The sequence below is a fragment of the Alosa pseudoharengus genome, unplaced genomic scaffold, assembly GCF_046254945.1.
Source record: "Alosa pseudoharengus isolate Yale_2024_CS ecotype anadromous, Long Island Sound unplaced genomic scaffold, YU_APseudo_1.1 YU_APseudo_1.1_scf_1, whole genome shotgun sequence".
NCBI lineage: Eukaryota > Metazoa > Chordata > Actinopteri > Clupeiformes > Clupeidae > Alosa > Alosa pseudoharengus.
In genome coordinates, this window is record NW_027468564.1 from 51,154,131 (window position 1) to 51,166,630 (window position 12,500).

Here is a 12,500-nt window from a genome sequence, read left to right on the forward strand (position 1 = left end):
CGTCATTGTAACCAAAATATGTTTATTTGCAAAGCTTATGTTAGCGAATTAGTATGATGCTACTACCACAGGTTGCTTGAAGCAGCCGGTTCAACACACAGGGCGAGTTGACCAATCACAGTTTTGTGCATAAAGTTAAAGCAAAAACATAGCCTACATTTTTAAAATAGTTTTCTTTGTGCATGTTGATTAACTAATGACAGCCTATTGTCTGCTCCACATTTTCATTGTCTAATTCTGCATAGAGTTAATTTAATGATGGTAATGATTTAATGATGAAATATTGCTGAGTGTTGATGAAATGGTGGCACGGGCCTATGGTTGTACTGACTCCTTCACATTTTCATGGCCTAGCCTAATTATAATGATATTGTAGTACTTTTTTATATCAGTCTTTGAAAACTGAAAAAAAAGTCAATGTCAAAAAATCATTTTCGAGAATGAGGATTAAATACTGGACATAGATTAAATAGCCTATTGCTGTTTTTCCTTTGTCTCCCTCACATTTTCATCTGTTCTTACGAGTAGTAAACAAAACCATATGATTTACTTAATGTTATACAAGAACAGAATAGAATTGGACAGAATTGAGTTCAGACTTGAGTTCGGTATTTTGGGTCCGGCCCTCCTCAACAGTCCCAGTTTGTCATGTGGCCCCTTGGGGAAATTAGTTGCCCACCCCTGCGCTAGGCTATGTAAAACTCCCCATTAACAGCATCGCGTTACTAACCACAAATAAGACTGCACAATCTCGTATTCACTCTGTTGGATATCTGAAGCCAGTTTGTCTACTTAGATACTGTACATCCTCAAATTATGACCGGGGTCATAAGACAAAGTAGGGGAGACCGGGGCTGGTTGGAACAGGGGCAGGTTGAAACACTGTTAATATCCAGGCTACTAGAGGGAGCTGCAACAAAATTCCAACACTAAACTGACGGCCTTATTGAGTAGCGTAAACTCACGTATGTAACTGGTCTCCAGGTCATTAACCCTTTAGGTGAGAACAACTTTTTAATTTTGTAGTGTCAAAACTTAGAATATGCACCTCCCACTAAATACATCCTAGAAGGGTAATAGTTAGGGATATAAAAAAAATATTGATTATAATTGATTGCTAGGGGACTCATCTATAATTTAAAATGAAGTTTGAAAACCTGAGGTGACTGATATTAGCAGGCTAACAGCATTTGTGCAAAAAGGTTTGACCTAATGTGGGCGGGGCAGGTTGGCACACTGATTTTGGGGTTGGTTGGCACATACATTCCCTATGGCTATTTTGTGACAAATCTATAAACTTTGTATTTTATGCATAAAAACATCATCAATCTTTATTTTAACATTGTTATTGTAATTACTGAACATAGTTTTACATTTGGAAGCATTTCAGACATTTTTAAACATTTGAAGTTAAAAAAAATCGGTAGGGACCAAATTGGTCTTGACGGTGGGCCCTACTGAAGAAAAACACACAGGAAAGACATCAGCAAAGCCCTACAGGCAGTGATATAGATGAGCACTTCAAACAAAACCAAAAGGAGTACTGCAAAGGACTATAACATATGTGTTCCAACCAACCCCGACTACGTGTGCCAACCAACCCCGTGCATGGGGCAGGTTGGCACACGTGCACAACACCACTTTAATCATATATAACTCAAAACAAGGGATAATTTGTTGACATTGAAAATATACATTTTGTAGCTGAGATCCCAAGCTTTCAGTTAATCACAATTTGACCATTTCAACGCATTGTAAGACGGAGAAATATAACCGAGAGTGAAAAGTGTTCCAACCAGCCCCGGTCTCCCCTACAGGCCTTTAGGGGCAAGATTGTATTCGAGACAGCCCTTTATTTCTTATCCGAGTTTTATTTTGAGACATGCGTTTCTTGGAGCGGCATACTGGTAGGCCTTCAAAAGCATGACATTTTCGGTTTAGTTTGATATTTAATTTACTTTTGGACGGTTTGATTATATTGTTAAATGTTGGGACTGATGGCAATGAAATCTGGGGAGGTATTTGATGATCACTATTACATTCCATGTAGTTGAAAGACTGTCGGGATTTTTAAACAAACCATCTGCTTTCATGCGTTCATTGAACGTCCGCGGTGCTGTAATGGAAACCTTATCGCGTAGCCAAGTAGCCTATTGAGTTATTTTTAAATTATGCATGCATAATTCCCCTCTTAGTGTTTTGTTGTGCCTATACAGTGTTGGGAGTAACGCGTTATAAAAGTGGCATAATGTAGGCATAATGTAGGCCTAATGGGCCTAATTTGTAACGTGGTAGGCTAATGTAAGGCATTACAAAAAAAATGGTAAATATTTTACTCGGGAGTCGGGACAAAATTCAGTAACGTGGTATTTTGTTTTCATAAGCATATACAAATTCGCCAACAACGTCGCGAGATCAACAGAGGAGAAAACATCCGTGTAAATTGCAGAAAGTTATCTCCTCTCAGGCCTAGGCTATGCTACTTTCAAGATGATTGTGGCTGCAGCAAGTCGGACTCTACATTTGCGACCTTGACATAAAGGCCTGCTTGAGCATATGAAGGCAGAACATTCATTCAGATCACAGAGGGTAGGCCTCTGACTCTGGGTGGACTGGGTGGAATGCCGCCTAGATTAAAAAAGTTAAAGCAGATAGCCTGTTTTCCGTTGTATGTTGACAGCTGCTGGACTGGACGGTGGAAGAATAGCGATTTTTTTTAACTCTCAATTACTTTAACTGTGTGTCACCCTGGCGTTCGTTAGGACCGTACCACTGGAGGAGGGACCGCTCATAAACTCCGCTTAATTGTTGCAAATATAGACTATATAGTTTCGACTTCCGAACAGTTTTTGTGAGTGCTACTTTGTTAATATTTGGGGAAACTGCGAGTAAGGGGCTGCGACCGTTCTAGATGTAGGCTGCTGAAGTGCCGCGAGGGCGCAGCAAATGAACTTCAGAAACAATATATTTAAGCTCACGACATTCAGGCACAAAAAGTTATCGGCCACCGGGAAGTTCCCGAGGCTCCCGATAGCCAATCCGGGGTTGCATTCAAAGCAAATAACTTAATTTAACAGATATTGCAACTGCATGGTTATCATGAGGTTAATAAAGCTGGTTCCGAATTAGTCATTGAGTTAACCCTCCTGTTATCCTTGGGGTCAATTTGACCCCAAGCAACGTTTAACATCATAAAATATATGGTTCACTTTTTTTTTTTTGCTTCATGTTTCATGACTTTTCCTTATTTGAAGGGTACAACAGAGTTAGCATGGAATTTGTTCAATAATATGTTTTCAATGTCCTGTACAAATATTTTGTACATTGATGTTCCTTGGGGTCAGTTTGACCCCAGCTGTATGAAACATAAGGTACATGAATATTTAACACATTTTGGATATTATTATTTGAATAGTATGGGAACATATTGTTATTATCATTATTACATACACAAGTACTTATTACATATAAGTCATTTTGGCAGGACTCTAAAAGTCAAAAGGGGAAGCAACAGCAAGCCTTTGGGCTGCTGACACTGGATGGGCAATATTGCCAGCCAGGGTTCCAAGGTTCATAAAGGGGTGTGGGGGGGTGGGATTGTTTTGTAGGGCTTTTGATGGTGGTTATCACACTCTTGTTAAGTACCTATCACAAAAAAAACTGGGTAACAATATGAATTATAATCATTTTCTGAGGGTTTATTTAGCTGGGGTCAAATTGACCCCAAGGATAAAGAGTGTCGGTAAGATTTGAGGATAACACAAGGGTTAATAGCTTTATTTTGTTATATAGAAGTATCTAAATAACCTGTTAAAATGTACCAGAATTCAGGAAATTGCATATAGTCCAAAAAAATGTTTCTGGCGGAGGAGCCCCATACCCCCCGCTGAAATGTCCCACCCACTTTCAGAATAGGCTTGTTTGACTTCGGCTGAGTCTGACTTGGGGTGCATTCAGAGCACCTCGGAATGACAAGGACCGCCCCCATGGCTACTTTGTTTTTCCGACAGCAAGTGTTCAAGTGCTTAGCCATCGAATGTGTGACAAACACGGATGCCACAACAAAGGTTAAAACATACACTCACTAATCCTAAACAAACAACTGTATTTGCTTAAAATATAGTGTAAGATGCTCGTGAAAGAAAGATATGCAGCTTTTCAAGTGATAAAAAGGGCAAATTCCCAAGTTCACATTAAAACTGTTGGACATGAAAGGCCACATGGACTACAAACGAACTACAACGTGACGACAAAAGTGATGACGAGCCCCTAACTGGGCAACTCTGTTAGCAAAATCTAGCCCCAGTTTCCGACCTCTGACTCACACATTAAGTGACGTGAATGACGCGGAATGATGATGTTTTCACTCGGAGAAAGGTTTTTACGAAGCCCATGAACGCTAGGTTGGTCTGGCTTACTACGTAAACGTGATCTTCAGAGCGTAGCCGGGAGGAGCTACAACAGAGGGCAGCTCATCCCGGACAGAAAGGCTACAGTCTGCCTGACGTGACTCGCGGGAGACATCGCGGGAGATATCGCGGAATGTTGTTTGCAATAAACACAGCAGAACTTTCATTCTTACTCATTAAAATGAGCATGATGACTGACGAAATAAATTCTTATGATGTAGTTTAAATAAACCACTGTTGTCATACAGTTAACAGGCCTGCATTGTAGCACATAAATTCAATATCAAGTGTTTTCCCTATATGTGTGTCTATCTTTTTAGCCAACAGCAGAAAATAACAGAATATCCAAACGTTTTCAGTAGGCTAGCCTACCATTGTTGCAGAAATCACGTATAAGAAGGTATCCCTTCGATTTCTGTTTATTTTCGCATATTCCAACATAAGGAAGCAGCATGAGCCTCTAGTCATAATCGTCATGAGGACATTCCTCACAAATGGCCCTATCACGTCTTTGAACTGACGTCATTAGGGGCGTGTTTCAGCTCGTGGAAGGCAACTGCAAGATCTGTCTGCAGGCTAAGACTCCCGCGATATTTTAAGGCCATGTGACATGGTGTCACGGTGGTAAGTCCCTCCCCGGCTGACAGAAGTCGGACAGAATTTCTAACCAGTATGCATTGCGTCCATCCCAGTATGCATTGTGTTCAACCCAGCATGCCATCACATCAAGTAAGATCTGCACAGATCTGCCGCAAGTCGAACTCCCCTAATGCCTCCGAAGTCTATGAACTGCTTGTTGAGTTGTTAGAGGTCTTGTTACACTTCTTATAGTGTCTGCTGAAGACAATATAGTGCTTAATAAGGCAGCTGCTTCAGTAAGGTTGTTGCTTGAAGTTTGATTTGACATGGTCAGCCATTCAATGATAGCGGCACAGTAGACCCTTTCCCACGAAATGTGCTCAACTTCCTATTGGATGCGCGCAATGACGCTCTTCCTGTTTGACGACAACACCTTCCTGTTCAAGTGAGATTGCTCTCACACACACATATGAAACGCTCTCACACACACATATGAAACGCTCTCACACACACATATGAGATTGCTCTCACACACACATATGAAACGCTCTCACACACACATATGAAATCCTCTCACACACATATATGAAATCAGGAAAATATGAAAATTTTCATATTAGTGTGTGAGAGGTTTCAGTATAGTGTGTGAGAGGTTTCAGTATAGTGTGTGAGAGGTTTCACATGTGTGTATGAAAGCATTTCAGTTGTGTATTGATAGCAATAAAATGTATGGTTAAAATGGATAATAATTTAACTTCAAGACTACTTTTAGTTAGCCATGTAACCCATCTTGGTTTTAAACAAAGACACTATCCCCTCCCCCAATGGAATGCTAATGTGCTGGTTTAAGGCCTATCACTTACACAAGACAAAGGATGCTTCCTTGATATAATGTATCCATGTATCATGAAATGTAAATGTATTCATGTCTGGTATCATTTTGATAGTCTCATTACATGGATTGTAATGATGTGATTGTGAGAATGTTTGGAACATTCTATAAGTGATATTTCTGATGTATAAGATATCTCTCCTCATGCTATTCTGACAAGAATTCATAGGTGTGAAGTGGGTGTGAGTAGGTGTGTCTGATACCAACTGTAGAACCAATCAAGTGGGCTTGTTCTTGGCGCCACTTTGTTCTTTGTTTAAACCATTTAAAAGTAACTAAACTGCAATGTTTGTGAGATCAGATTTTCTAGACTTGGACTAAGGATGTAGAGCGGAAGAGAATAGTTGGCTTCAGGCCAACCTAGGCCTGGCCTGGGCTAGGCCTACATAGACCTTTTTTTGTACTCTCTCTGCTTGTAACAGAATAAACCTGATTCCTGAGTTTTTCCTGAAGTTCGCCAGTCTAAGATCAATATTAAGTAATTATTCACCTACAATTACTTTCATGGAGGTTCCACCGAGATAATATACTTTTGTCGCTGATTCTAAGACGCCGCAGTTTTTTTTTTTTTTTTCTTTTTCTCATCGCTCTGGTGACAGCTCCCAAGTTAAGGACGCTTTTTATCTGCATTTCTTCTTTGGTGATGAACGAAGGTGGATCTGTAAATCCGGGCGGTTCCTACTAACCACAGTTTGGAATGGGCGGTAAGATATCGGAAAAGGCATTCTGAGTGAGTAGACATTTTGGCAAAACCGTAACTTAATAGTGGACACAAAATTGTGCTTCCCCGATTTTGGCAATATTTTGGCAAAACCGTAATTTAATAGTGGACATAAATTTGTGCTTCCCCGATTTTGGCAAAACGTCGCACAAGACGAATTAATCCATATTTTGTAAAGCGTCTATATATGTGTTGGATTGAAGTCCAATGGTGCCTCTTTATTGGATATAAGGAGTAAATAGATTAGCGAGTGTGCTAGGCAGCTCAGTATTAAACACGGTGGTTCGTGTGCAATCTATTTTTCGCGGGTTTTAGGGACATCATGTCCTAACAAGCTACGTAGCTTATGCCCCTTTGTGTTTACAGAACATTTTATTCCTTCACTACCAAAACAGAATATTAGACAGAACTTGGTGCTGCCCTTTTTTGTTTTTATCACCAAGAGCGTATGAGCGGCTAGAATCCAAGCTAACACTAGTCTTGTTTTGTTTTTGAGTAGATGTGGTGTTTTGTTTTAGGCTACATCTACACTCAGATGATGAATCCAGGATTTTTGTCGTAATCTTTTTCAAGTGTGCAAACAGCATAAGCTCAAACAGCATAACCTCAAGAGAGCATGGTTAGGCCTCTTTTAAGTACGCCTGAGCTAACTAGCTGCCGCTAGGGGCGTCTAGATGTCTTTGTGAGCTAATATGAGCTAACTGAAAAGGCTTGACTAAACTTCCTTTGTTCTTTTAAGCAGGAAATTCTTCCTGCAGCCCGTTTAAAGTTGTCCTCCAGCTCCATGGAGCTGTGTGTGTCTGTGTGTCCAGTATGAATGAATGCGCGTGTGGGCCGGCCCTGTGTGTGTGAAATTTGTTTATTTCGTTATATGTGTTTGTTTCCATTTTTTGTTTCAAGTCCTTCTTTGTTTTCTTGGGTCAAAAGTTTTCAAACCTTTTGCTATCCTATCTCACTGCCTTTGTTCCTAGCAGCACTGTATTCTATAACCAACCCCCCAGCTTCTCCCCCATGGACACAAAAGGAACTTCACTGGGGAGATATGAACCTAAGAGGAGTGATAATGGGAAACCATTGTTGATTTCAACCATTTTCTTTCTTTCATTTGAGGGACATCTTTTGGGTTTAACATGTTAAGACATATTTTTTTTTATTTTTGCTTGTATGCCAATGGGAAATGTTTGCTACATGTTTACGCCTTGTTTGATGTGGGCAAATGTTCAATTGAATGGATTCATACCCACAACTTGAGTTTCTTTCTGTTTGAAATTACCTTTTATTTGTTTTTAGTTTGTATTTTTTTGTTATAGTTAAGAAACTATAAAAAGGGGGAGATAGATGGTATTGACTTGAAATACCATCTAAGTTTATTGGTTTTATTGCTCAAATTGTCATTTTTTAAATGCCTACTGTTTTGTTTTACTGACCCTCACTTCTAATGCAAAATCTCTTTAAAAGACATGCAGGGGTACCCTACCCACGTGAGTCTGTGGATTATTTTTCTTTTAAACATCTAAACTTAACCAAAGTTTATTTATTTTCTTTATATTGGCCTTTTGCCAATAGATGCAAATGTGTAGTCTCTGTTTGGAGATAAATAGCCCTGCTATGTTAGAAGACCCATGCTGTAGGTGTGACTGTCTCCAATTGAGAAACTGAATACATTAGCATACTGTTGTTGACTTGTGAATCTGCATTCACGAGACACTGTTTGACTCTGTTTACACTCATGCTAATGTCTCTCAAAGTTGTTGTGAATCCACTCTCCAGAATCTCTTTCATGCCAAAAGGGACAAAGGGAGGTGTGACATGCCTTTGTCTTCGACTACCACTAAGCAAACATATCAGAAGATCCTTTCAAGATGGCGAATGGCTCCACCAACCAGGCTCAGCTACCACGCCAGAGCAGCAGCCGTGGAGACCAGGCCATGCCACTGGACGAGCTTGATGGACCAGACAACTCTGCCCTGGGCTCAGGTACAGCCAGCAGCAGCGGTGGGGGCCAGGCCAGTCATGAGACGAAACTGGACGAGGCTCAGGAACCACAGGTCCAACGGAACCTGTGGCAGAACCAACTGCCATGACTCTGGAAGCAACAAAACTGGACTGACTGAAAGCAACGAAAGGGGGTGCCGAAAGCAGCCTCGCACTCCGCATCATCAAAGACACTCATGGCCCATTGTTCATGGACTGTTTGAACTGACACAAGGGTGCACGCCGAACGCGGCCTGCATGCACACCCTTTGCACTCGCATACACTTACACTGAAACAATGCAGACACATTCAAGTTTCATAAGAGGACCCTTCTTCAACGGAAGAGAAACGCAAGAAGGGATGTATGCTGAACGCTGCTTTCCTTGCTCACGCACACACTTACATTGATTATGGACTGATTATGGACTTTATAAAAAAAAAAAAACAACAAAAAAATTTTGTAAAATTGTTCAAGAAGGCTCATGTTATGGAATCTTATTTTAAACTTCAAGTCATTCAGACTTGAAAAGGGGGAATTGATAGCAATAAAATGTATGGTTAAAATGGATAATAATTTAACTTCAAGACTACTTTTAGTTAGCCATGTAACCCATCTTGGTTTTAAACAAAGACACTATCCCCTCCCCCAATGGAATGCTAATGTGCTGGTTTAAGGCCTATCACTTACACAAGACAAAGGATGCTTCCTTGATATAATGTATCCATGTATCATGAAATGTAAATGTATTCATGTCTGGTATCATTTTGATAGTCTCATTACATGGATTGTAATGATGTGATTGTGAGAATGTTTGGAACATTCTATAAGTGATATTTCTGATGTATAAGATATCTCTCCTCATGCTATTCTGACAAGAATTCATAGGTGTGAAGTGGGTGTGAGTAGGTGTGTCTGATACCAACTGTAGAACCAATCAAGTGGGCTTGTTCTTGGCGCCACTTTGTTCTTTGTTTAAACCATTTAAAAGTAACTAAACTGCAATGTTTGTGAGATCAGATTTTCTAGACTTGGACTAAGGATGTAGAGCGGAAGAGAATAGTTGGCTTCAGGCCAACCTAGGCCTGGCCTGGGCTAGGCCTACATAGACCTTTTTTTGTACTCTCTCTGCTTGTAACAGAATAAACCTGATTCCTGAGTTTTTCCTGAAGTTCGCCAGTCTAAGATCAATATTAAGTAATTATTCACCTACAATTACTTTCAGTATATGAGAGCGTTTCACTCGTGTGTGTGAGAGGTTTCAGTAAAGTGTGCGAGAGGTTTCAGTATAGTGTGCGAGAGGTTTCAGTATAGTGTGTGAGAGGTTTCACATGTGTGTATGAGAGGTTTCACATGTGTGTATGAGAGGTTTCACATGTGTGTATGAGAGATTTCACATGTGTGTATGAAAGCGTTTCAGTTGTGTATATGAGAGCGTTTCACTCGTGCGTGTGAGAGGTTTCAGTATAGTGTGTGAGAGGTTTCAGTATAGTGTGTGAGAGGTTTCAATATAGTGTGTGAGAGGTAATTCTGAATAATGTCCTAAAGGGCCCCTCATAGTTAATCAAGCGCACGCACGTACACACACGCTGGCGCACACACAGAGAGAGAAAGATAGAGAGAGACAGAGATAGTGAGAGATAGTGAGAGAGAGAGAAAGATAGAGAGAGACAGAGATAGTGAGAGATAGTGAGAGAGAGAAAGAGATAGTGAGTGATAGAGAAATCTCAATTGTGTTGATGTTATCAATGGGTACTATACTAGATAGGCATTAATGCCCTTCAGAATGTACAATGTTGTTACTGGGAGTGTGTGTGTGTGTGTGAGTGCGTTTGTGCGTGTGTGCATATATGTGTGTGTGATGTGTGTGTGTGTGTGTGTGTCTTAACACATCAGTCAGTAAGCAGCATATAGCAAACAGCCACAATGAAAAAGTCCTCATGCAGCAGAACAGGAACAGAACATTAGAAGTATGCACTGAATCTGTGTGTGTGTGTGTGTGTGTGTGTGTGTGTGTGTGTGTGTGTGTGTGTGTGTGTGTGTGTGTGTGTGTGTGTGTGTTGTGTGATGTGTGATGTGTGTGTGTGTAATGTGTGTATGTGATGTGTGTGTGTGTGTGTATGAGCAGTTTCTCACCTCCCTCTTTGAGCACGCCCCAGCCGGTGAGTGTGTGTGTGTGTGTCTGTGTGTGTGTGTGCGTGTGTGTGTGTGTGTGTGTGTGTGTATCTGTGTGTGTGTGTGTGTTTGAGAGAGAGAGAGAGAGAGAGAGACAGAGCAGCTCCTCATCTTCCTCCTTGAGTGCGCCCCAGCTGGTGTGTGTGTGTGTGTGTGTGTGTGTGTGTATCTGTGTGTGTGTGTGTGTGTGTGTGTGTGTGTGTGTGTGTTTGAGAGAGAGAGAGAGCAGCTCCTCATCTTCCTCCTTGAGTGCGCCCCAGCTGGTGTGTGTGTGTGTGTGTGTCTGTGTGTGTGTGTGTGTGTGTGAGCGAGAGAGAGAGAGTGACAGCTCCTCCTCACCTCCTTCCTTGAGCGCGCCCCAGCCGGTCACCCAGCAGAGCAGGCCGGGCTCGTAGAGGTGCGCAGGCGAGGGCAGGCACGCCGGCCGGGCCAGAGTGGACGGCGCCACCGGGCGCTCCAGCCGCAGCAGCGCGGCGTCGTAGTCGTGCGTCTCGGCGTCGTAGTAGTGGTGCAGCAGCAGGCGTGAGACGCGCAGGGCCTCCTCGGACGCAGCGCTACGGCTCAGCAAGAGCTTCCCCAGGTACACCGTCCACACGGAGGCATGGAAGAACCTGGGGGAGAGGGGGAGGAGAGAGGGAGAGGAGGAGAGGGGGGGGAGGAGAGGAGAGGGAGGGATAGAGAGGAGAGGAGAGGGAGGGGGGAGAGAGAGAGGAGAGGTGAGGTGAGGAGAGGAGAGGGAGGGAGAGAGAGAGAGGGGAGAGGGAGGGGGAGAGAGAGAGGAGAGGTGAGGTGAGGAGAGGAGAGGGAGGGAGAGAGAGAGAGGGGAGAGGGAGGGAGGGGGAGAGAGAGAGGAGAGGAGAGGAGAAGAGAGGGAGGGAGAGAGAGGTGAGGAGAGGAGAGGGAGGGAGAGAGGGAGAGAGAGAGGTGAGGGAGGGAAGGAGAGGGGAGAGAGGGAGGGAGGGGAAAGGGAGGTATAGAGAAAAAGGGAGAGAAAAGGGAGGGAGAGAGAGAGATGGAGAGAAAGAGAAGGAGAGGTACACATCATAATCAAAATTCTGAAACCTCTTCAATACATCATTACAACTATTTCATTATAGCAGCATGCTTTCACAACACTCTTCATGAATTGACATGGAAATTAAACTGCTTTGAATATGAATTTAATGAGGGGGGGGGGCTGGAAGGATGAATGGATGAGCATAAATGGGACAGACAGGAGAAAAGAGAGGAGGTGAAGAAAGAAAGAGAGACAGAGAACCAAAGAGGTTTGGCATTCCTTTATTAAAGCAGTTACTCGTGCCTCCACACTGAACTATTAAAACACACACAGCCTTCAGCTACTGTGTCACAGGATTTAGACTGTAGTCTGCATCTCAGTTTAAACAAGAACAAGAGAGAGGATGGAGGAGAGAGAGAGAGAGAGAGAGAGAGAGAGAAAGAGACATACAGAGAGATCTATGTGACAGCCAGGAGAGAGAGAGCATAAGCAGGGAAGGAGGAAGAGAGGAAGAGAGGGGGAGAGAGAGGAGAGATAAAGGGATGAGGAGTGACAGGAGGTTGGGAGGAGAGAGTGATAATGAGAGTGAAGAGAGAAAGGTCACAGGGATGGAGGGAGCAAGGAGAGTGGAGAGCAAAGACCCAGTGAAGACACAGAGCACTGAAAGAGGAGTGGGGAGGAAGGGAGGATCATGGAACAGAAGAGAGAGAGGAGTGGGGAGGAAGGGAGGATCATGGAACAGAAGAGAGAGAGG

At 42.5% G+C, this 12,500-nt stretch overlaps 1 protein-coding gene across 1 annotated transcript in view; it reads right to left on the reverse strand.

Annotated features, from left to right (window-relative positions):
* The window catches only part of tmprss6 (transmembrane serine protease 6), a 29,914-nt gene that overhangs the window by 4,005 nt on the left and 13,409 nt on the right, over positions 1-12,500 (reverse strand). The window contains exon 18 of the mRNA XM_076281195.1: positions 11,089-11,360. Within this exon, the coding sequence (XP_076137310.1) occupies positions 11,089-11,360 (272 nt within the window). The remainder of the gene's footprint in view (positions 1-11,088; positions 11,361-12,500) is intronic.